This window comes from Condylura cristata, unplaced genomic scaffold, assembly GCF_000260355.1.
Source record: "Condylura cristata isolate star-nosed mole 26May11 unplaced genomic scaffold, ConCri1.0 scaffold00016, whole genome shotgun sequence".
NCBI classification, from domain to species: Eukaryota; Metazoa; Chordata; class Mammalia; order Eulipotyphla; family Talpidae; genus Condylura; species Condylura cristata.
Window position 1 is genome coordinate 11531221 of NW_004567117.1, and position 25329 is coordinate 11556549.

Genomic DNA, 25329 nt, shown 5'->3' on the forward strand with positions numbered 1-25329 from the left:
ACCACACTCACTAGCACATTTTGTGGTGACTTAGGAACTTTTGAGACGTGGTATGCCATTAAATTCCTGAACATCTCTGCATATTGGCTTTGGTTAGCTATTAAAATCTGTTAAGACATTATGGTTTGTTTAAAAAAATGTATTGGTTTCTGAACCGGGACACCACTTTTTGACTCCAAGCTTTGGGTCTTAACTATCTGGAAGAAAAAGCAGTAATTTTTTCCTCTGTGTCCAATTCTCTCGCCTGTAAAATTAAGGCTGGGTCAAAATCAGAGGTTCACCTGCTGGGGGGTGGTGAGGTGGTCCCTAAGTTCCAGAGAATGCTAGACATGAAAGTCTTATGTGATAAATGCCCCCCAAGTGTCAACGTTACCCCAGTGAAACCCCACGCCGAATGATCTACATGCCCCGAAAGCAGACATTTTGGTTTTGTGTTGTCTCCATTGTGGATTTGAAGACTGCTAGGTTTTCAAATATACCAGAATAACCAGAACTGGGAATTATATTTGATTACTTCTAACCTCTGGCAACCCTTTTAGTAGCTCCCAGTTCATTATTCACCTTGAAATATTATGGACTGGAATTCTTTCTTTGCCTTAAATTGATAAACCCCTGCCCTAAAACAGCAGTTTCTTTTAAGTTCACAGTGACAAGCAGCATGAAAACAGTTCAGCACCCTTCTCCACTCTAGGTTAATACAAAGTAAAGCAGCTAACTAGATCCTTTACAGGTACTAATACTGTATAATAGTTTCTAAAAGACCCTCCATTCAGTACTACTGACATCTTACACAAACTAACTTTACATTTCACAGCCAGCCCATGGAAACAGGAGTTTCTAGTAAGAATGTGTCCTTGAAGAGTGTCTTGCAACATATTGAAGCAACACCAAAAATCATTCACTATGCAATCCTGGGCATCCAGAAGTGGAGCAGCAAGCTGACTTCCCAGAGTCTGAAGGCCCCATTTTCTAGGTGCCATGTGCACGACTTCATTCTCCTTAACATAGATTTGACTCAGAATGTGCAGTATGACTTCAACAGGTACGTCAGGCCTCCCGAATGCAATTAATTGTTTGTTCCTAATTTTGAACTTCTTTATTCCTGTGTCTTTGAGAAACTGAAGATTTCTTAGTATGGACAAGGAAGGAAGGGGACACAAGTCAAAGTACCCCTTTATTAGCCTTCAAACTAACCTGGACTTTCAGTAATAGGTGTTACAATGTGAAATGATTAGAAAAATTACCTCATTAAAGAACTTCAACAAAACCTGTTTAATCAACACAAATCAGCGTGTGACTCCTACATTATTGAAGATTAGCCCTTCATTCACCCTCAGAATTTACCACTATCACCAGATGTTAGTAAGACCCAGAGAGCTGGATGTTGTCAGCAGAAGTCAGCAGGTAGATATGAGCAGGCTTTGCCACCTGAATGAATTGTTACCATCCCAAATGGCAAAAGAACCACCAAAAAGTTCTTGTTATGTCAACCTGTCCTGCAAGAGTAGAGTGCACAGCCCTATTTCAGTTCAGGTGTGACTAAAACCCCATGGAGTGCCTGGGACCAAAGTCACCCCATTTCTTCCTTTATGATAACTCATGATAGTCAAATCAGGGGGAACTCAAGCTCCATGAGGGGTCAAGGTGATTCTGTTTGTGGCTGTCTCCCAACACCTGCCACACAATTCTGTAGAGGTGTAAAAGGTAGTCAACGAACCTCTCATCTATGATTCAGGTATTTTTGTGAAGACGTTGACTTCAACCTGAGAACAAACAGTAGTGGCCTACTCATCTGCCGCTTTAATAACTTCAGTCTCATGAAGAAACAGGTGCAAGTTGGTGGGCAGAGGGACTTTATCATCAAACCAAAGATCATGGTAAGTTTTGCAAGCATGATTCTACTGTAAGAAATATGACAAAAATCTCAGTTGTCTTTATTATTAGGTATTGGCGCTAAGTACTTGCCACTTGCGTAGAAAGTGAGGTTATAGAAATCAAACTTCTCATTTCTCTTAGTGACACTCATTACAATTAAAACATGCTTTGAAGTTTCAACAAAATTAACTTTATTTAGATTTTTGATCAGTAAGCAACTATTTAGATTTTTGATCAGTAAGCAACTTCATAAAGATTGTTTCAAACTTAGCTAGTTTAGAATGTTAACATTTTTCTCATGCAATATATAAAATTAAAAAGTTAAGATGGCCCACCCTTGTTGTGCAGGGGGTAGTTTCAACACTGTCAAGCTATTGATAGCCACCACGGCATGAGTTCAATTCCTGGCCAGGGAACTGACCCACATGGCACAGCAGGCCTCTCCTGTCTCACCCATTGTTCTACTTGGCAGTATTTCAGTAGACCTGCCTGTTCCTTACTCTGCCTCTGGTGAATCCTCTCAGTCCTGCCCCTCTGGCCTATACCCAGTTCTTGTATGCATTAAAAAAAATCTTTAAAACAAAAAAGTGAAGATAGCCATCTGGTCCTTTGCCAGATTTTAATAGAAAATAATGTAAATCAAAACTTTTTATAGGTGAATTCCATGGGCTTGTCCTTTTCTGTTTGAGACCCACTGGCAAATCATCATTTAACATGTGGACTACCCAGCAGATCTTAGGAGACTTTTTTGCTGTTGTTAGTTGGGATGTAATGGGATTTTTTGTAGTTGTTGTTGACAGAATACATTTATTACTTGCATTGTTGAACAACTAGGAAAGTGTCATTTCTGTTTGTTTATATATATATGTTTATTTTTACATCATTTTGTGCATTTTCCCATCTCATTTGCAATCCCCTTGTGCCATCACCATAGTCTAGTGCATTCCCCCAATCCCCACTGTTTTTGATCCCATTCTCCACTCCACCCTCATAAAATGTTTCTAATATATAGCTGTCCATCATAATCATTATTATCTCGCCTGTTCCATTATATTCCTGCTATGAGAGAAACCATCCGGTATTTTTCCTTTTCTTTCTGGCTTATTTCACTAAGCATGATCTTTTCCAGCTCCATCCATGTTGGACCACATCTTTTTTTTCTTCTTCCTTTTTTAAAAATAATGTTTATTTTTACATCATTTTGTGCATTTTTCCATCTCAGCTGCAATCCCCATGGGCTTCCCATCACCAAATCACCCCTGTGCCATAACCATAGTCAGTGCATTTTCCTCCCCCCCCCACCATTGTTTATCACATTCCCCACTCTACCTCCATAAAACGTCTCTGGTATATAGCTGTTCATTATTATTATTTTCTCACCTGGTCCGTTATACTCCTGCTATGAGTGAAACCATCCGGTATTTTCCCTTTTCTTTCTGGCTTATTTCACTAAGCATGATCTTTTCCTGCTCCGGGATGTGATGGGATTTAACCCACCCATTCCAGCAGGACAGTAAAAGGCTTTCTGTTAATCCTCACAGTGTACTTGCTATGTGCAGATACTTTCAAAGAAGTCTCTTTTTCATTTTTTCCTACCCTTGCTGTGTGTAAATGATGTTAAACCCAAGTGTACTATTCAGAACTCTTAATGATGGGCCTACACTTAAACGTAGCATCTATCACTGTACAACTGCTATCATTTGAGTGGCTGGTGAGTGCAATGCAGTGCTTCCTTGCCCACTTCACCCAGGACAGAAAACATTCCCCATGATAATCTCGGCTCTCATTTCAGGTGTCAGAGATCTTGGCACCCATCTTGCCCCTTCAGTATGTCTGTGCTCCAGACAGCGAACACACGCTACTGGCAGCCCCTGCGCAGTTTCTCCTGGAGAAGTTTCTTCAGCATGCTTCATACAAACTCTTCCCCAAAGCCATCCATAACTTCAAGAGTCCTGTGTTGGCCATTGACTCCTACCTTAACATTGGACCAGAGGTAAAGAGGAAGGGACTGGTACTCTGCTTTTACCTCCTTCCACCTGCGTTTTCCATTTTTTATCCTGTTTTGAAAGTTTAAGTGAAGACTAAAGTCTGAGCCATCCTTATTCAAAGTCTCACACAAAACATCATCCCTGTCCTATTTGCCTCTCTGCAACAGTCCAGTGAACATAACACTGAAAGTTTAGTTTAGAGCTCAACTTTGCTGAAGACTACCTCAGTGGTGGCGGCTCCTACTCCTGTCATGTTTTCACACAATACTGAAATCACGTGATGTTTCTCTATAAACGTGAGTTTTTGCAGGGCACACTATAACTTAGTTAATATCTACGGCACCTAGGAGAATCTCAGCGACTATTGGAACAATTTAGAGTATCGTGGGATACTGTTAGGTTGTCATTTCTCCACTTTCCACTCCTTTTCCATTGCTGCCTTAGTTTTCATTCTTGCTTTCTCAAGTTCACCAGTTTTTTTTAATCGCCTCTTGTATACTTGTCATGATTTTTCTGACTACTGATGGTCTACAGGATTTCAAGGGATATTTTTAAATGTGTATTGTTTTTAATATATCTTCCTTATAATTTTTCAAATGTTAGACTATAGGAGCCTCCCTGGTTGCCTAGGGATTAAGTCCCATCTCTATCAGTGTGATGGCCCTAGTTCAATCCCTGAGCTCACCCACATGACTTATGACACTGCAGACCTTTCCTGACCCTCCTGCTGCTCCCCTCAGCAGTGTGTTTCAGTAAATCCATCTGTTCTGCTCCCTACTCTGTCTCTGGTGAAACCTCTTAATCCCTGCACCTCTGAACTACACCCTAGTTCTCTTATATAAAAGTAAATAAATCTTTAAGAAAAAAAAGTTAGACTGTAAAGTCACTTATAATTAGAACATAACATTTTGGCAAGCTACTTTTCTCTCCAGGTTTTTTCCTTGTATGTACTGACAAATATCTCTTAATACTGAAATCCAACTTTAGAATTCAATTCTGCAAATTTTAGAAACTTATTTTTTAAAATTTATTAATGTAAATATTTTACATCATTCTATAGTTCAATAATTTATTTTGAGGGATGGATCACAAATACAGACTAATCTTAAAGAAAAACCAATCAGATGTAATAATGTTTTCTATAGTCTCTGTCAGCTATATAACTAACCCAGGTCTTCTAATCTGCCATCCTAGAATTCAGAGATGTAGGTGTTAGGGCAATGCTATCTCAATTCTACCACCACTAATCGCAGCTACTGCTCAATGAGTAGTAAGTGGTTTGCATTAATTATGTAATTCACAAAACAGTCCTGTAAGTTAGGTACTACTGTTATCTCTACAAGACAAGGAAGCTGAGATATCAATAAATGAGGGAAACTGCGGCATCGCACAGCTACTACAGTGCCTAAACATAAGCAGTCTGGCCATACATTAAGCTAGCTCATTATTCTTTATGTCCCCCAAATGACCTTATTCACATTCCTATGAAGTTATATTCTGTATATAGAAGCCATAGGGCTAATTAATTCATTCACTGTTCAAAGTTTCTATCCACTTTAAAGTTTATATAAATGAAAAGCTAATTAAGAGTATTTATTCTTATCAAACAGGTAATTTAAGCATTTAATCTTTCCAAACTATGTCTTTTTGCGGAAAGTTTTACTTCATAAAACTTTTAAACTGAGGTGCTTTTTTTTGTTTCTTACTAGTTTTATAACCATTTCTCTTAATGAGAAACAAAAGAAGACTTAAATAGGCTAAACTTTGGCACAGTGGGATACATAAAGCCAAATAACCATTCAAGTTTCAAATTAAAAATTTTACCTTACCCTGAAGTAGTAAAAAGGAAGAACCTGACGTAACTCAGCTAAAGTGCAGATTGCTGCGTGCCTCTGAAGTGTCTCCACTGTTTGTTTGATTACAGGTAGCCGTATGCTATGTCAGCTCCAGGCCCCACTCCTGCAATGTCAACTATGAGGGGGTATTTTTCAGTGGACTCCTCTTGTACCTCTGTGACTCTTTTGTAGGTGCTGATCTTCTTAAGAAATTTAAGTTTCTAAAAGGTAAATTTTGCATCTTTCTTCTGGATGTTACTGATTACCCCTAGATAGGATATTGAGGTGAAAAAGATAGAAAAGCACCTTTTTTTTTTTTACGATAATCAAACACCTTACTTTAAAACAGGAAAAATGGGATGTGGCTGTGAAGCTTTTCACTGTACATTCTACTGATTTTCTTAATGGGGATGAGGATGGGAGAATAAGTTATCCTAAAGTTAGATGGATTAACACCCAGATTTATGACAATATTGAAGGAAGGTTTTACCACTATTAATTTTAGAAATGCAATGCAAGAAGTAATGCTTCTCACATAACCTAATTTTTATTAAAATTAATGAACTGATTCTGATACAGAAGATAAAGATGTTCCAATAGGCATGGCCACAGAGAGATCTGCCTGAGCACTGCCAATTAAGATCACAAAATGTTCTGATAACTTCTGAGGTCAAAGAAAAATGGTTCAGAATATTGTACACAGCATATTACCATTTTAATGAAAACAGAAAAAAGATGTATTCACTATTTATATAAATACATCTGGAGCAGAGATTTAGGGCAGGGTATGTGTGGCAATTTTGCCACAAAGGGCACATTTGGCAACATCTGGAGATATTTTAGGCTGTCACCTTGGAGTCGTGCTCCAGGCATATAGTGGGCAGAGGCCAGAGGTGCTCTAAACATCCTACATGAACAGAACAGCCTCTAAGTACTGAGACCGACAAACCCTGCCCTAGAGGCCTATGTGTAACATGAGAAATACCGTAACATTGGTTTTAATGCCGGGTTACCACAAGATATGGTTGGGAGCATTTTCACTTCACACTCTTCTAAACTTTTGAACTTGTACTTTTTTTTTTTTTTTTAATAATTCTGATGTTCGTTCTCAGCTGTGTTAGTTTAGAACATATCAGAGAGGTCTAATGTTCTTTATCATGTCAACTCCTGAGCCTAAGGTACACTCTTTCTTCTGAAGGTGCTACCCTGTGTGTCATCTGCCAAGACAGAAGCTCCTTACGCCAAACAATTGTCCGCTTAGAACTAGAGGATGAATGGCAATTCCGCCTTCGGGATGAGTTTCAAACTGCTAACAGCAGTGATGACAAGCCCCTCTACTTCCTCACTGGCCGTCATGTGTGAGCTTTTGAGAGACAGAAAGTAGTAAAAGGATGCCTTGGGGTGGGGTGGGGCAGAAACAAATTATTTGGAATTATTTTTTCCTTTAATGTACAATCACTGTGGAGCAAAGTGCAACGTATTTGTCTATTCTCCAAAGAAACCCCCGCCCGCCCCTCCCCCCAAAATCTGACCCAGGTTTTTTGGGGGCTGCACTCTCCTTCAGTTCTAATTTCAGGACCACAAATCCAGGTTAACTCCACCGTAGGCAGTTATGCAATTCCTTAAGACATGGCCTGCCCACGGGAGCCTGAGGACATACTTTGGAGAACAAACATGAACGAATTTTGTGGGTTTTTTCCTACAATTCTGTTAAGAGGAAAATTGACTCTCAGCTTTAGCTAGCCTGAATGTGTTACATGAGACTCACACCTTCGGTGTGGAATTAATTGAAGATTAACGTTTGAGGCCTGAACCCTCAGTTTCTCTTCAGAGCTGTACTTTGGTACAGTATTTTACTCAGGGGTCTGAAATGATAGAATGTAGAAGATATTTGTATTTAAAAAAAAAAAAGTAGCTTTGTCTTTCTCTGTGCAGTGTTAGCTTAAGATTTATAATCTTATATGTATTGAAATTGTTGGCAAAATTTCCACAGGAGTTAAAAGTTTACTATTTAAACTGAACAAAAAAAGTCAGTAAATACAGAGCAGGCGTGTGTGCAGCTTCTCCTTGCTTAAATTCCTTTGCTTTTTCTATAAAAATTTTGCAGTCTTTAAGCATACCACAACTATGAGAATATGGAACTGTGATTAACCTTGTACAAGGAGAACCTGACTCACAGTTGAGCCAATACTAAGAAGCTTTCCACAGTCACCCCACACCTGCCCTATTTGGTTGAAATGAGTTAGTCGGCACCAGCAAAGTGAATGTCAGGCTAAGGTTCCCTGTGGGTTGGAATGGGACTGGAATTAGTTTATTTCCTTTCAGGGATGCAATCAAAGCTCCTTTAAAAGATACACTGGATGAGTATTAGTTGCTTTGTACTGACAACATAGAAATTGCTGGGATGGGAAAAGGAGCCACAGAAAGAAAAGAACTGTGTTTTACATAATCTTACCAGTGAATTCTTTTATGAGAGAAGAATCCACTGAAAGTCCTTTCGCCTCATTAATAATCAGCAGGGGTTGTGTCTTCATCAACTGTAGAAGGCATAAACTTGTATAGCTTTCTAGAAAATGTTCTGTAATGAATTTAAGTCTGTTTGGGAAGTTTACTCTTAAACTGCTTCAATTCTCATCATGAAACAACACTAACATTTTTCTTATTAGCTAAACATACCACTTTACTCCTCTCCTCCTTAAAATGGCTTTTTAAACTTGAATCAATGTCTTATTTGTGGCCTGACACTACAGAGAGGCCTACTAAACCTGCATTTACTTACAACAAAATATTAATGGACCAGCTCTATTGACTTGTGATAACGAGTTTACAGCTAGTAAAGATGAAATGTACTAATCTGAAAATGGTTTGCAACTCTCTTGGTTTTAATATAATTACTTATGCTGGTTTAAATGTATTCTGAAATGAGTAAATTCCTTTCAACCCTGTTTTTAATTGTCCTTCAAAGAGAATCTGCCTTATATATATGCTTTAAAAATACTCACAGTAAGTACAGCACAACTTTTGGCAAAGAGGTACGTTCGAAGCAGGTTGATTTAGATATGAATGTATTTCAATTGTTCCTGTTTTGCTGAAAGGGCCTAATACAGATGGTAATAAGAAACCCATGTTTGTGCAATATTCCAATGATAATTACTGTATAGGGCAAAAAAAATACTTGAAATAATTCCAAACGTATATCTGGGCAGATGACCTCTCAGGGTTTCTTCTGGCTTTACGGCTTTGTGCTCTAAGGAAAAACTTTTTAGCGTTTACTTTAAATACAGGTATTCTAGAGCTTTACTCGGAAAACTGAATTGATGATGATTTCTTATACACTATTAACTCTGTGGAAGAGAACTGCCAGAATAAAGCCAAAAGATCATCAACCCAATGATGGAAAATTCAAATTGACCTCTTAGTCTAATGTCTTACCAGGTTTCTATGTTTTAAAATCACCTTATCAGTGTAATTCTTTAGAGAATTTAGGTCCTACTCCTTTAGGATAAAATTGCACAAGCACAGAACACCACAATTTGTTAATACATACCTTGGGGTGTTCAGCTTCAAGCCTTGCCATCTCTTTAATATTGTGGTATGACTGTGTTCGCTAGGCCTGCATAATTGACCTATAGACCTGTTGAAACTTGCCATGTATGACAGTTCAGACAGGTTAATACTGAATGTAAACTAAAATTAGAATGAGAATCATTGTATTCATTTTTTGGCTGTAATTTATGCAATTGCTTTCTGTGATTTTTAGAAAATGGGGCACCGATGTTACTTTATTACTGTAAAATTTTCTTAACCAAAATTTGGTGAATTTCACTAGTCAGTCTACCTCACATTTTGTTTATGATTCTAAAATGTCTTAAGTTGTGTCAACACTATGTTCTTGTCCTATTGTTTAATTTGGTGAATATATTAAAATTTTCTCTCCCCTCCAAAGCTTGTTTTCTTTAAATGAATTTCCTGGCATTTTCAAAAACTGGAATGAGCTTTCTAATAACTCTGGCAATGTCTAAGCACAGTCAGAAACCCAAGCATCATAAATTGAATGACAAAGCTTCTACTATTTTGGCCTAGTAGACCAAGAAAGTGCCAATTACTTGATGAATGAAAATCGGTGGCATATACATACATAAAGCAGATACATGTACATACACACAAACACACACATATATTAAAGCCTCTACAACCATGCTTATTTACAATCACATAATTAAGGATGACAGATCTAAAAATTATTAGGGAGATGTTAGAAATATAGTATACCCTTTTTATCTTTTATCATTGGCAACTATACTCACGTTGGTTTCCTAAGATGAACAACTTTGCCTCACAGAATATTGGCTATAATATCAAAACCCTAGCTTCACAGGAAAAAAAAATCACTAAAGATTTCAGAACATTTATTTAACAAAGTACCTGTTCTTTTAACTGTCAAGTACTGACCCTAAGAAAAGCACCTACGTCAATGACTATGACAGCAGATGAAATAAGTTGTAAGAAAAAGCAACAAAAGTTGTTTTCTGACCTCCTCTTCATTCTATAAGTAGTTCAATGCATTTTAATTTTAACTAGAAGGGTGTAAGAGGATTGTTCTCAGACAGAACCTTCCCTTATGTGCAAGTAGGCCATGAGAATAGGTAGGTAATGTGTATCTATGGTCAATACCCCAGACATGAATGCAGGAATCTTAGCCCCTGGCAAAATAATGTCACACAAGAATATAGCTGTGTTTTTATCCAGATACCTATCTAGGCAACCATGCAAAGCAAGCAAGAACATGTTTATTATACTTACTGTTCTTCTGCCACTTTGGCTTATAGTAGATATACCAAATTCACTCTTGCATATTATGACCTGAAGAAATACTGATTTTTAATTCTTGCGAAGTAAACCCTTGTGTGTCCATAGAGGCCTACAACTGATAAAAAACCACATGGTTCCTGTCTGTAAGTGTGAATCTTAAGATGTGTATGTATATTTTTACAATGGTCTTAAACAGTTATTCAAGGGCAGCTGACCAAAAATAATATAGAGCAATTCTTTTGACTGTGGTTATCAGTGTATATTCATTGGATCCCTGACTGCCTTGACCACTCTGTAGGGACTGCAATTCTTTTTCTACCATCACTTGGAATTTCTTTTGTCTTCAACTATGTTGTATCAGTGTTGACCATTCACTGATTCTTAAAACTCTGCCCTATACTTTCTACCGCTCCCGTCCTCTTACCTTGTACGTCTTCTTACATACTGTGAGACTCTTATTAAACAGTGGTACTTATTACAATTCTCTTATAGCCCCTAATTTCACAAATCTCAGGATGGTGATCTCTTCAAAACCTTCAAATAACTAATTTTATAAATTCCCTTAGTTCATACTTCTTCAGGCAAGCAATACAACCAAGAGTAACTAGACAAATAAGTCTCAAGTCCAAAAGGAAAGAAAAAGTATCAAAAGCCACACAATCATGAAATATTCAATGTCTGACCATCTCACCCATATAAAACCTACAGAACCTTATACTACTCTATAAATTTAAAAAGCATACCTTTTTTCAGAAGGGGATAAAATGTATACTTGTTCATCTTGAAGTCCTAAATTTCAGTCAATTTTTAATGGAGATATAATTTAAGCTTGCAAAATTAATCATTAAGCCACAGTAGTATTTCAATCTTGGGTTCTGGCTCTTTATTTCTTTGAACAACTAGAGAATTCTCAAGTTAGGATTTTAGCCTTTTGAAGACACAGTTTAAAGCAGTGATTGCTAACATTCAGATCCTTTGAAAAACTGGTGACTATAACCTCTTAAGATGCAGTGTTAAATTTCCAGGTGTCAAACCTAAGAAACACCCTGAAAAAGCACAAATGACAACACACCATTGTCACATTTATCACTTAAAAAAGCTATCAAGTATTTTATTATTTTATTCTACATTATTTACAGTCAAAAAGGCCACAGCAGTTTTTCAACATATAAACCCTTTAAAAGTAGAGGGCACTATGAAGGATAGACAAGTATCAAAATGAAGTCCAGTAATGAGGACATATACTCAGTGTAGTATTTCTGAGGAATAACAAAGCAGATACCAAATCATCTACATTTAGCTTGTGACTATCCATAGGGTTTTATAAACCTCTTGGGGTTTTGTTAACAGTCAATGCATGTCAAAGATGGTATTTATTAAAAGAAAAAAACAGAAAACAGAATGGTAAACTACAAAGGGTGTCATCCTCATTCTAGTCATTTATCACTTTCCAACAAGGAAAGCCTCAATTCTTTACCGCTTCCACTTCTTACTACCTTAAAAAACATAAAAGAAAGAAATGGAAGAAAAGGCTCAATATTAAAAAGGAGAACGAACAACTGCCTGCCTGCTACTGTGAGGTGTCTCTTTTTGCCAACCTCCTCCCTCTGCAGGGCAGCAGGGGTGCTCTCCTCCCAGGGCTGCAGTTCCTGGCAGTGCAAGCCCCTTTTAGCAAACTACCCCTTCCAGGGGTTTCTGTCCACTTTTGTTTGTGCAACCGTTCTTTACTCCTCTCTCCCTTTTTGCAGTAAACCTGCCCTTTTGGATAAAAAACAAAAATCTCAATATTATAAATTCTTCCTGCTTTTTCCTACTTAACCCTTTGAAATTTTAAAGGAATGCCGTCCTAGTAAACTTCAGGCCCTTTAAGAGTTAGCTTCATATTTTTATATATGTAAGGCTGTACCCTCCTTGAACAGTAACTCACGGGTTTCTGCTCCGTGAAAATACAACCTTTAAAACTGTAACTGGTATCAGCAGATCAATATAAAAAATACAGTACCAAGCTACACTGGTATATTTCCATATTAAGAACTTCAAAATGTACTTATCACTGAGACCATAGTCCTTGCATTAGTTTTCAGTCCACTATGAACAATTATCTGCTGCATGTAAACATGTCTAAATAACTATAGATAAAATACATCAATCATAAATTTCTGTAAAAGATAATAAAATATCTTCTTTAAAAAACAAAACAATAATAAGCTATTACTGCATTGTTTCCAATTTTATGAAAGTGGAACAACCTTTTGGCTGTTGCCAGTCCTGAGTTCATTGTAATAAAAATGGCCCTAGTTCCTGGTTAAAGTCAGCAACCAATCCATTTCTCTTCAGTAGATGTCTTCTAGTACTGTAGCAAGAATTTGTTTTAGGTACTATTTTGTCCATTAATAAAATTATATACCAGAAACTGACCAGTGCCACAGTACTGTGTTGCAAACAGTTTTCCATCAGGAGTGGGATCTGAGAAAGCAATTTCTTCTTTACTCAAATATGAGCCATATATAAAATTACTCCTATTTAAAAAAAAAGGGGCAGAGGGAGAAAAGAAAATGTTCATCATTAAAACTGGAAAATTCTGTAAAATACAATTTGACTAGAAAGACTTGAATGTAATGCTGCATTATTCTACAGATTGTTGAAAATAATTATACATCTAAAATACAATAGTACCAATAGTTTAATCAAAAAGTATTGTAAAGAACAACAGTGGTTTTAAAAACATTTATCTATTACCTTTTCATGATAAAAATACTGTATTCTGAGTAGAAGCAACTTTCTCAACTTAATCTCAACATGAATGGTGAAAGACTAAAAACTGACTCCCGATATGACAGAAACAAGGCTATTTCTGCTAGTACCTCTTCTACTCAATAATGTACTGTAGGCTCCAGTCATGGCAATTAGACAAGGAAAAGGTAAATCAACCATACTGGAAGAAAAGTAGTAAAGCTACAACATTCAAGGCAGTATGCAAATGGCATAATATTAGACCAATGAAATATATAAACCCTGTTCACATGTCAATGATTTTGACAAGGGTAGTTGAGAGAATATTTAGTAGGAGATTTCGAGTAGCCTTTTTAAGTAACTGGAGATGTACATGCAAAACACATCCAACACAAAACTTAAAATGAATCAAAGACCTAAGTATAAAAGCTACACACAGAACAAAATACAGGCACAAATCTTTGTGGTCTTAAGATTCAGAAATGGTTTCTTAAATACAACACCAAAACACAAATGACAAAGGGAAAGGTTTTATAATATGGAGTTTAAATTTTAAACTTTTGGGGGCCTCCTGTGTGGTGCAGGGGTTAAAGTTTCAGCACTATCAAGCTACTACCAGTCACTGCAGCATGAGTTTGATCCCCAGCCTGAGAGATACACAGCACAGCAGACCTCTCCTGCCTCACCAGCTGCTCCCCTCAGCAGTGTATTTCAGTAGATCCACCTGTTCTGTTCCCCACTCTGTCCCTGGTGAATCCTCTCATTACTACCCCCCAATGTCCACACCTCTGGCTTACACCCCAACTCTTATATGCACAAATAAATAAATCTTAGAAAGACAACCGTAACATGAAAAATATTTGCAGATAATATATTTGCATCTGTTAAGGATTTATCTCTATAATGCATGAACTTTTTCTTTCTTGTATATTATACTCCCACAATTGCTTTTAAACAGTACAACTGACATAAATCATTATTTAAAGATGTACACGATGGCTAATATTTACATATACTGTGAAATTAGACTTTATCTCATAACATACACATGTAAAAGATTTTCTTGTGAAAGATGGGAACTTTTAAGACCTTTTACAAATTTTCAAATATGCAATACTGTATTATTAACTACAGTTGCCATTTTGCACATGACATTCCTCTAACTTACTGATAACTGAAGGTTGTATCTATTAACTCCTTTTATCCTTTAGCTACCTTTTCAACTATTGTCTCTAGTGACCACTAATCTATTTTCTGTATCTCTAAACTTGTTTTTTTTTGTTTAAAGATTTATTTATTACGCATACAGAACTGGGATACATGCCAGAGAGGCAGGGGCGGTGAGAAGATTCACCAGAGACAGGGTGGGGAGCAGAACACGCAGATTGGCGAAGTACACTGCTGAGGGGAGCAGTGGGAGGGTCAGGAGAGGTCTGCCGCGCCATGTGGTTGCCTCCCGAGGCAGGAATCGAACTCATGCTGAAGTGGCTTTAGTTTCTTAGTGCTGTGCTTTGACCTGCTGCGCCACCAGGGAGGGCCGAACTTGGTTTTTTAAAAACTATTCCACATATGAGATTATACAGTATTTCTTATCTCTTCATCATTTACATTACTTTGCATAATACCCTCAAGGTCCTGTTATACTGTGGCAAATGACAAGGTTTCATTATTTCCTATTGCTGAATAAATACTCCACTGTACATATACATATATACAAATATTTTCTTTATATCCATCAATGAGTGAATGGAAAAAGAACCACCACAACTCAATAAGAGAAAACAAACAAAATTAAAAACGGGCAAAGCACTGGACTGTGATGATAGTACATGGGTGAATTGGTAGTGGGATGCCACAAGGATTATAACTGAGATGGAAAAATGCACAAAATGAAGAATGATGTAAACAAAATAAATAAAAATATAATTAAAAAAAAGAAAATATAAAGATTGAAAAAAAAAATAAACAAAAGGGCCAAAGATTGGGCCCTCCCTGGTGACACAGCAGGTTAAAGTACAGCACTAAGAAACCAAAGCCACTTCAGCATAAGTTTGATTACCTGCCAGAGAGGTGACCCACGTGGCACAGCAGACCTCTCCTGACCCGCCCACTCCTCCTCTCAGCAGTGTACTTAGTCAATCGGCCTGTTCTTCTCCCCACTCTGTCTCTGGTGAATCCTCTCACCGCCCTTGCACCTCTAACCCATACCCCAGTTCTGTATGCATAAATAAATTTTTTAAAAATAAAATATATATAAAAATGGGCAAAGATGATGTTAAAAAAATAGGCAAAGGGTGTGAATAGGCATTTCTTTAAAGACATAAGTAATCAGTCAGCACATGAAAAGATGTTCAACTATTTGCCATGACAGAAGTATACATAAAACCCACAATGAGATACCACTTTACATTCACTAGGATGGCTAAAATTAAAAACAGTAACAAATATTGATGAGGCAAATGGAACCTCCCCCATACATTGCTCATGAGATTGTAAAGCAGTACAGCCACTTTAGAAAAAGTTTCCGGGGCTTTCCTTGGTGGCACAACAGTTTAAAGTACTGCACCATGAAACTCTCTGAAGCCACTGCAGCACGAGTTTGATCCCTGGCCAGGGAGGTGACCCACACAGCATGGCAGATTTCTCCTGACCTGCCTGCTGTTCCCCTCAACAGTATATTCAGCTGATCTGTCTGTTCTACTCCCCATTCTCTCTGGTGAACCTTCTCACCCCTCCACGCATCTGGCCTGTACCCCAGTTCTGTAAGCATAAATAAAGCTTTAAAAAAAAAAAAAGATTGCTACTGAGATGGAAAAATATACAAAAGTATGCAAAAATAAACAAATATAGTTTAAAAAAAAAGAAAGAAAAAAGAAAAGGGTTTGAGAAAAAAGAACCCACAGGGCCAAGGTGAGTGGATAGCAAGGAGGAGGGCACATGGGCTCGGCAGATTTGGGCCTCAGGTAAAAAAGAAAAAGTTGGGTAGTTCCTCAAAATGTTATATATACTGTTATCATATAGCCCAACAATTCTATTGCTACATATGTACCAAGAGAAATACAAACATGTAAGTACTTCTCTAAGTACCCAGAAGAATAAATACAAAAATCTGTACATGAATTTCAGTCTTATTCCTAATAGCCAAAAAATGAGAAACATTCTCAAATATTTATCAACTGATAAATGGAAAAATAAAATGATAAATATGAATATACTGGAATATTTGACAAAAAGGGTTCGTGAAGCACACTGTTAGGTGGTACAACACGGATGATTCTTCAAACACCTAAGTGAAAGAAACCAGTAACTAGGTCATATAACTAGAAATACATTTATATATTTAGAACAGATAAATCCATTAAGGTGTAAAGTACATTAGTGGTTGCTAGAATCCATGGAAGAGGAACAGAGAGTAGCTGCTAATGAGTTATGAATGAATATGGTTTCTTTTTTTAAGAATGATGGAAAGACATTAAAATTAGACAGTGGTATATTCTTCTAAATATACTCGAATTCACTGAATTAGCACTCTAAATGGATAAATTTTATGCTGTGTAATTACATCTCAAAGAAGTCACTATTTAAAATTTGTTAATTTCTTTAAAGATTGATTTATTTATGCAGACAAGAACGGGGATACAGGCTAGAGGTACAAGGGATGAGAGGATTCACCAGAGGCAGAGCAAGTTGCAGAACAGGCAGATCGATGAAGGACACTGCTCAGGGAGCGGCAGGTGGGACAGATCCACGTGCCATGTGGGCAGCTCCCTGGCCGGGGATCAAACTCATGTTGCAGTGGCTGCAGAGAGCTTCATAAAGCTGCCTTTAACCCAGTTAGCCAATAGGGAGGGCCTAAAATCTTTTACTTTAATCAAGATAAGAGACCACTAAAATTTTCATATTGTAATCTTAATGTAAACTGAGGACTTAAGAAGAATATTAGAAGAAAAGGTAGAAACTATGTCTCAACAGGAAGCTTACACAGTAATCTTACTAGCACAGAAAACACCAGAAACACATGCAGTACTAGTGCCTTCAGAGCCCCTGGGATGAGGGGTTATACTGAAAACTGCACCTACAGAGAATAAGTATTCAGGAATTCTATCAATAAATGCAGTTGATTTAAAAACCTCCTTTGCATAATTAATTTTTACCTCCTCCACTAGTCCTTAATAGAGCAAAAACTAAATTAAGCAATTTGTCAGGTCTTCTCTGTAGCTCTGAATAAAAATCAAGCAATAAAAGCAAGAGAAATTAGAGAAAGTTTAAAAATAATACTCTTTTAAGAAAAATTTGACTAGAAGCTAGATTTTCAAAAAACTTCCCACATTTTTTGGTTAGCTTTAAATCCTCCAATATTGAACAAAATTTGAAATTAGTGGATTACTTTCGTCTATTATAGTTACAGCTGAGTTAACATGGCTTAATAATATTTGCCCAGTAGTACTTTCTTCCACTCAGATTAGCTTCATACTAAGAGTAATTAAAGTTCAATATAGTGACAATCTCAAGCACAATTTAATATAAAGATTACACAGTAAGATGAATTAAATACTAGCATTTATTCTCAACTCAATTCAAAACTATTGGAAATGATGTAAAGAATGACACCCAAGGTACCTTAGGCATTCAATCATACGAGAAGCAATTTTCTTCCGACGCATCATGCTGAATACCCATATTCGGCTGATCCCACAGATCGCAGGTTCTGGCGATGTTGAGCAGCACCAGGCCTTTTGCCTTTCAAATCTGACTTTTTCTTCTTCTGACCTGATAACTGGAAGTTTCTCTTCTATAACTCTGTAGCCCTATAGTATCAAAATCCAGAGGATTAGAAGATTTCAAAGTGAGAATATTTAATAGCAATCGTCTATTTCTGACCTTTGTGAGAAGGTCAATCCATTCACTTGGCTTCTTGACAAAGTATATGGACCTTTATGCTTTCACCCTCATTTTAGAAAACAGACAAGATACACACGCCAGTCTTTTTAGTTATGTGTCTAGAAGCAGAAGTTAATTAAGTTTTAGGGTTGCTCCCCTATATACTGCTGGTGGGAATGTGCACTGGTCCAGCCCTTCTGGCAATAAGCATGGAGGTGTCTTAAAACATTAAAAATGGATCTGCCATTCAACTCAGTAATTCCACTATTCAGCATATACCCCAAATATTCAAATGCACTAATTCTAGTGGAAACTACCGCTCCCAGTCACTGCAGCATTACTTACTATGGCTGAATTATGGAAAAAACCTAAGTACCCCAAAATAAATGAGTGGATCAAGAAGAAGTGGGGTACACATACACACACACACACAGAATACTACTCAGCAATTAAATCAGAAGAAAGAGAAATACACTGAATGGTGTGATGGTTTCACTAATGTGTGGAATACAGAGATGAGTCAGACTAACAGATTAATTAAACCACCAGTGAGATAAAAACCAGCTTTAAAATAAACCCTTGAGAGTTTACTGTAGAACTGAGGCATCCAGAGGGGGAAAGGTGTGAAGGGTGACAACACAGAGGGAAGGAAACACAAAGGATTATGGTGGCGGACTACAGGTGATTTGGTGATGGGTGCATTACTCTAACAATACCCAATAAGGGAACCTATACAGTACCTCAATTAAAAATAAATTTATTAATTAAATTTTAAAAGTTTGGGGTTTCCTATCAATAAATGGGAATATTAATCATTTCTTTCACAGATTCATTAAGAGATTAAACAAGATAACAGATACAAAACACTCTGCCATCATGGCTGACCCATAAGTGAATGTTTTCTTTACCTCCCACATTCTAAGTCCCAGCAAAAGTTCAAGTCAAGAACCAGCAATCGTAACTGTTTCTGTGATAGGTAGCATAGTTCTAGGGCTCACAACTGTGTAGGAACTAGGAACACAAATGACATGAAATTACATCCTCCACATTCCTATCTCTCTTTTTTTTTTTTTTTTTAAAGATTTATTTATTTGTGCATACAGAACTGGGGTACAGGCCAGAAGCTCAGGGGCGGCGAGAGGCTTCACCAGAGACAGAGTGGGGAGCAGAACAGGCAGATTGGCGAAGTACACTGCTGAGGGGAGCAGCAGGTGGGTCAGGAGAGGTCTGCCGCGCCATGTGGTCGCCTCCGGGGCAGGCGGGAATCGAACTCATGCGGAAGTGGCTTTAGATTCTCAGTGCTGTGCTTTAACCCGCTGCGCCACCAGGGAGGGCCCCATTCCTATCTCTTTTTAAAAAATAAGGTATTTTGGGCCCTCCCTGGTGGCGCAGTGGGTTAAAGCACAGCACTAAGAAGCTTAAGCCACTTCCTCATGAGTTCGATCCCCGCCTGCCCCGGAGGAGATCCACATGGTGTGGCAGACCTCTCCTGACCCGCCCGCTGCTCCCCTCAGCAGTGTACTTCGTTCATCTGCCTGTTCTGCTCCCCACTCTGTCCCTGGTGAATCCTCTCACCCTCCGCATCTCTGGCCTGTACCCCAGTTCTGTATGAATAAATAAATAAATCTTTAAAAAAAAAAAATAAGGTATTTTATAAAACATGTATCTCCTCTGCCAGCCTAGTTGCCAAAAATGGTCAGGCTTCTGATGGTAAGTGCCTCAAAACTTTAAGACAACACAATTAAGAGTTAACAAAAAAGCAAACATTACACTTCTATCTTCTAGTCTAAACATGTATTCAAGTCACTTTTGGAACTAGGTAGAAGAGCAATTTAAAAAATGCGAGGGTTGTACTATTTTAAATTAACTTAATTTCAGTATGGCAAATGGCTATAAATTAGTCATTTTAGATCAAGTTTAAATTCCCAAACTACCTTTATCAGCTATTATATTGCTTTTATTATAAATAGACTCAAAAACTACAATTTTTTAAAAAAATTTATATATATTTTACATCATTCTTCCTTTTCATACAATATTTACTTTGTCCTCTCAGGGGTAGCCCCCGTAAAATCCCCACCACCAATTCACCCGTGCACCATCATAGTCCTTTGTGTTCTTCCCTCCCCTTTGATCCCTCTCTCTCCCTCTCCTGTAGAATGTCTCTGATTTATGGTTGCCTGTTAATTTTGTATAAAACTACCATTTCTAAGTGAGTATTTTTAAGTTGTGGCTATATACATAGAAATTAATTTATCCTGACTTTCTCCTTTAAGATAGAACATTTTATGGTGAACATCTGCAGAGGTCAAACCCAATGTGCACTGTGCTTATGAGCAAGAATTCAGATGAAAATAGAGAATGCAAAATGACTATAATTAGGGGAGTCTAGAACAATTCCCACTGTTTTCTTAAAGTTACTAAATAACTTTCTTAATTCTTCATCCAGACCTCAACGAAAGAGGTAGTGATCTTTTCTAGGGGTAGGCAACTTTTTAGAAAAGGGCCAACTTTTAAATATTTTTTGCAGTGTACCTGGCCTCTGTAGCAACCACTCAACTCAGGTTTTTTTTGGGGCATATACAAATGCAGCCATAAATAATATGTAAGTAAGTGTGCATGGAAGTATTATACTAAAACTATTTATAAAACAGACTAGATTTTTACTTCTGGGTGGTTTGCCAACCCTTGATTTATTCCATTGTTGAAGCAACTAATTGTATTAGTATCTGATGTGAAAATAGTAAACAAAATTTAACATTACTTTTGATTTACAGAATTCTTATCTTACATACTAACTTGGGAAACTCATTTCAAAGCAAAATATAACTGGCACGTGAGAATTCTTACATTCACACCCTTCCTTACATAAAACATCTGATAAATAAAACCAAGATTACAAGGTAATCTTTAAATACTAAACTGCATATGAACACTCTTTAGAAACCACTTACCCACTGGATATGTTCCGCAATTAGGCAGCCAACTACTTTTTTGTCGTTAGAAATAAAGAGAAGTGTTTTAGTTCTCGAATAGCACATTAGTGGAGCCTGCTGGAAACCTAAATCATTATCAACCATCTCTCTAATTTCATCAACCTGCCAAATAAAGAACAATATTCTTTTAACATTTTAAAAACACTGTGTGTATTTGCGTGTGTGTGTGTGTGTTCAGTAAGTTGAGTATATTATTTCAAGCAGGATATTCTTGAAAGAGCCTTTCTGAATGACTGTCTTTCAAGCCCTGTCAACCAATCTGCAAAACGAGGGAACTGGACAATAATGTTAAATACAGCAGATGAGGGACCAAAAGGAGGGAGAGCTCCTAAAACAGGTAATAAGAATTGGAGAGAATTTCACTAAAATTTTAGCTGGACAAGATACTTTTCTTCCCAAGTCTTAATTAGCAGTCTCATCAGTAAAATGGAAAGAGTAAAAAGAAAAGAAACCACTTATAGTTTTGTCAATATCCACTTTGTGAGAATTATCTAATTTAATCCAACATCTGTTGGAGGTCTATTAACATATAAGAAATAAAATTCAAAAGTTAAGTAATTTTTCCATGTCAGACATTGAAGATCTACAAAAATAATATAATAAGAGACCTAATGTAAATATGGCATCAAACTCTAGTCTTTCCAGTTTACCTTCTAGAGCTGTGGTCAAGATCAAATGTAAGCTCCAACTTTTGTAGACATTCAAACATAATTTCTCTCCCAGAAAATAACATGTAAGTTATTCAAGTGCAATAAACAAATATTCAGTACAATAAACATTCATTTGTATCACCACGTTTCAAATGCAAATAATCCCTTAAAAGGTTAAGTATTCATATCTCTGACAACAAGGATGCCAAGTAATCCATCCCTTATTCAGTATGAAAACTTAAATGCTCCTAATCCTGGAACAGCATCTCACAATAAACTTTTCCAATTTAGATTCCTAGGCAGATGACAATATATCCTATATTTCAATTTTTAACTTATTATTTGGTTACGAGCTGGTAACATACAAAATAGTAGGTTACTAAGATTCTGCCCAGAGAAGCTAAAATAAGTAGCATTTACTGAGGATTTTTAGAAAGAAAAGTGGTGGTGATGTAGCAAAGTTTCCACTGGGCATTTCCTGATGATAATGAAATACCAAAATTTCTGTAATTTCATTTTCATTTAGTCAATTACTATCCAAAATTAATTGAGCAAGGATTTGTTTTTGCCCAAGGATCATTATTTCAAACACAAGGTAGGTGACATGTTTGTCATTCTAGATTTTGTCTATACTATCAGGCAGTCGTAGTATGTATGGGAGCATGCTTGGGTTTTTGGGATTGTCCGTTATGTATACAGGATATGTATGAAAAGTACAGGACAAACCTCTATTTTACAAAGAATATTATATGTATTTTCAAATAATGAAGTAAATAACTTTTCCTGTTCCTAGATATTTTGGACACACTTGAGTACTGTATAGTTTAATCTTTTCAAATAACTATTTAACCCATTTGGCTAAAAGAGCATCTGGGGGTTGAAGAAAATGTACCACTGGAAAATGTAATTAACACCATTTTAAAATATGTACTCCTGTGGTTAGACTTTTAAGATACTCTATAAAATGGTTACAGACTTTACTATCTTTGGTTCATTTTTCTGACATCTCCAGGAATAAAATTCTTAAGTTGGACTGAAATCTGGTTTATGTAAATAAGATGATTTAAAATTTTCTACATTATATTAATAAATCAAAATATACCTTCCCCCCCCATTAATAGTATATTACTAGGTAATGTTTAATCAAGATTACAATGTCCTACTACAAGATTCCCTTCTAAGTAAGCTATGATTTAGAAATGTACTCAGATTGAAACTTTACATTGTCTAGTTTACATTGTCTATATTTTCATGATTTAAATATTAATTTTGAAACTACATGACATTATTCATTACCTGCATGCCTTCTATGCCTCAAATTATTGATAATAATGGATAGTGATCAATTCACTAAGAAATCATTTAGCATATGCTATGTGCTATCCTAACAGACACTGCAAGTTTAAACATGGTTTTTCTGTTGGGTTGTATTCTTTCAATTCTTATTTTCAGAACTGGTGTTTAAACATGGTATGCCAGCAATGTGTTTACCCTGCTTAGATTAGCTACAAATTTATATTATCCATCCTATTATGAAATTTCACTGGAAATTTACCTTTTTCAGGGCATACTTTGGGTCTTCAGGAAGAACCATTATAATCCTGCCATCAGGATATTCAGCCAAAATTCTTTCTTTTTTCCAGCCCTAGGTACAAAAATAAAGGAATAATTTTATGTGTCTTAGTTCATTTCATCATATTCATGTACAAGAAGAAAAATAAACAGAAAAAGGCTAAGTAAGACATGATAAATCAGCTATTTTGGTAAGCATAAAATAGGTATTATACAAATTTCTCTCTAACACTCTTTCAGATATCTAATACCAGAAGAATATTTCTAATCTATCCTTTCCCATTTTAAATTAATTTTGAAAATCACTCATCAAAAGCAAGCCCTCTAGTCAGTGATTCCCAGAACCTAAAAGATAACTCTCCCAGTTTCTTGGTTTAAAAAAAAAAAAAAAATCTCTTAAATTTCTTTGGAACATGGTTACCTCCACAAACACACACTCATGGTTTTATGTCTGGCATGCCAAAGACCTCCAGGAGGTATTAAATGAACTGATTTGCATGCAGTAGCCCAATATGTAAGGAATTTTCTTTATTCGTATTGATCACAACTATCAAAGTCACAAGAAGGAGACTATAAAAATATAACTACCTTCTAAGAATCTAATGGGCAAGGAGAGGCTACGTTGTGTGTATCTGAAGTTAAACATACTCAAAAAAAGAGGTAATAAACTCTTCTTCAGATCCACACTCGTGGTGATTAATGAGCAGAACCTGCATGAAAAAAAAACAAAACAAAAGCCACTTAAATCTAGTAAGATGGGACTGAACCAGAGGTTAAAACTAGGAGCTTTGAAGTTAAAAATAAGTACAGAAGGAATGAGCTTAACTGGTTGTTCCATTTATCTTACCCAACCAACTTTACATTAAAAGGCTTTCAAAAAGCAATATGAACTTCTTTTAGAGAAAACCATCTTCTTTCTGAGACCTGTTTCTTTAAGGAATATGAAAGCTCAATGCAACCAAGAAAAAGGAAAGGAAAATGTTTTAATACTATGGCAAGAATGAAAGGTGGCTGATTTTCTTAAACATTCCAGAATAAATTTTCTGGGAGGGCAAGATCTTAGTTGGGAACAAGATGTAACAATTTGGATTAAAATGTTTTAAATCATAATTCATTTAAAAATAGAGCATCCAAAGAAAAAGTGAAATTCAGGTGATTATAGAATTATGACTGGTAAGACTTAAAAAGAAACAAAATAGTAATAGAAGTCATTTCTTGTAGAAACTAAATCTGAATCATACCCAGATCTCAATATGGGTAGTTTTAAGGGATATTAAAGAACAAATCTCTTTAAAAACAAATTTTTATATACGTATATATATATATTTTTAATTGTTACAGAGTACTAGCAAGTCTAAGGCAAAATTTTTATGCTAAGGAAAAGCTACATTATTTTCTAAAGAATGTGATTAGACTTGTAAAAGGTGAATATTCTAACAATCGATTTTTATATTAATAAGTAGAACAAAATATTATCTCTAGTACTGAACATTGTCCTTTTACAATGCATTAACACCAAAGAACTAAATGAGTTCTTCTCTGTGAGCATCTCTCCAAGGCACATACACAAGATTAAACAGGCATTTAAAAAGATAAGATGTTTTTGACAACCATTTAAGAGAGCTTAATGTCTATAAAAAGCACAATACAAGCTCAACATCACAACCTAAAGTCCAGTTGTGATTCTAGCAGAACATCTTTAAAATAGTTATGGTCTCATCCTCCTTCCTAGACTAAAAAAGAATGCTACAATGTTTTGAAGGAGTTTCTATTTTAGACTATACATATCTATGTCTGAAAACAGAATATTGACCTTCATGTTAGCAAAAGATGGCCAACTGCTAAACCCAATTCCTTCTCTTGAACTTATTTTAAAAATAAAACAACCCATAGCTCTGTCCCATCAAGGGGTGTGAGTGTAGGGAGGTTGCTAGGGCCAAAATCAATCTTCCTTAAGTTGTGACACTACTTTACAGACTTGCAAGAG

General features: G+C 36.4%; 2 protein-coding genes across 4 annotated transcripts in view; one reads left to right on the top strand and one right to left on the bottom strand.

Annotated features, from left to right (window-relative positions):
* GREB1L (growth regulation by estrogen in breast cancer-like) overlaps positions 1-9712 on the top strand; it is a 218656-nt gene extending 208944 nt beyond the window's left edge. Inside the window, exons 31-35 of the mRNA XM_012725965.1 lie at positions 815-1042; positions 1736-1877; positions 3668-3868; positions 5788-5926; positions 6897-9712. Of these exons, the coding sequence (XP_012581419.1) occupies positions 815-1042; positions 1736-1877; positions 3668-3868; positions 5788-5926; positions 6897-7060 (874 nt within the window). The 3' untranslated portion in view covers positions 7061-9712. The remainder of the gene's footprint in view (positions 1-814; positions 1043-1735; positions 1878-3667; positions 3869-5787; positions 5927-6896) is intronic.
* A 1685-nt stretch (positions 9713-11397) lies between these two features.
* The window catches only part of ESCO1 (establishment of sister chromatid cohesion N-acetyltransferase 1), a 40640-nt gene continuing 26708 nt past the window's right edge, over positions 11398-25329 (bottom strand). For 2 of the 3 annotated variants that reach the window (XM_004683777.2, XM_012725960.1), the window contains exons 8-12: positions 23326-23415; positions 21079-21222; positions 17864-18051; positions 12929-13029; positions 11398-11556 (exon numbers count right to left, since the gene is read on the bottom strand). In XM_004683777.2, the coding sequence (XP_004683834.2) occupies positions 11501-11556; positions 12929-13029; positions 17864-18051; positions 21079-21222; positions 23326-23415 (579 nt within the window). In that variant the 3' untranslated portion in view covers positions 11398-11500. Of the gene's footprint in view, positions 11557-11605; positions 13030-17863; positions 18052-21078; positions 21223-23325; positions 23416-25329 lie in introns of those variants that run through there. The other variant, XM_012725961.1, reaches the window with a different exon arrangement.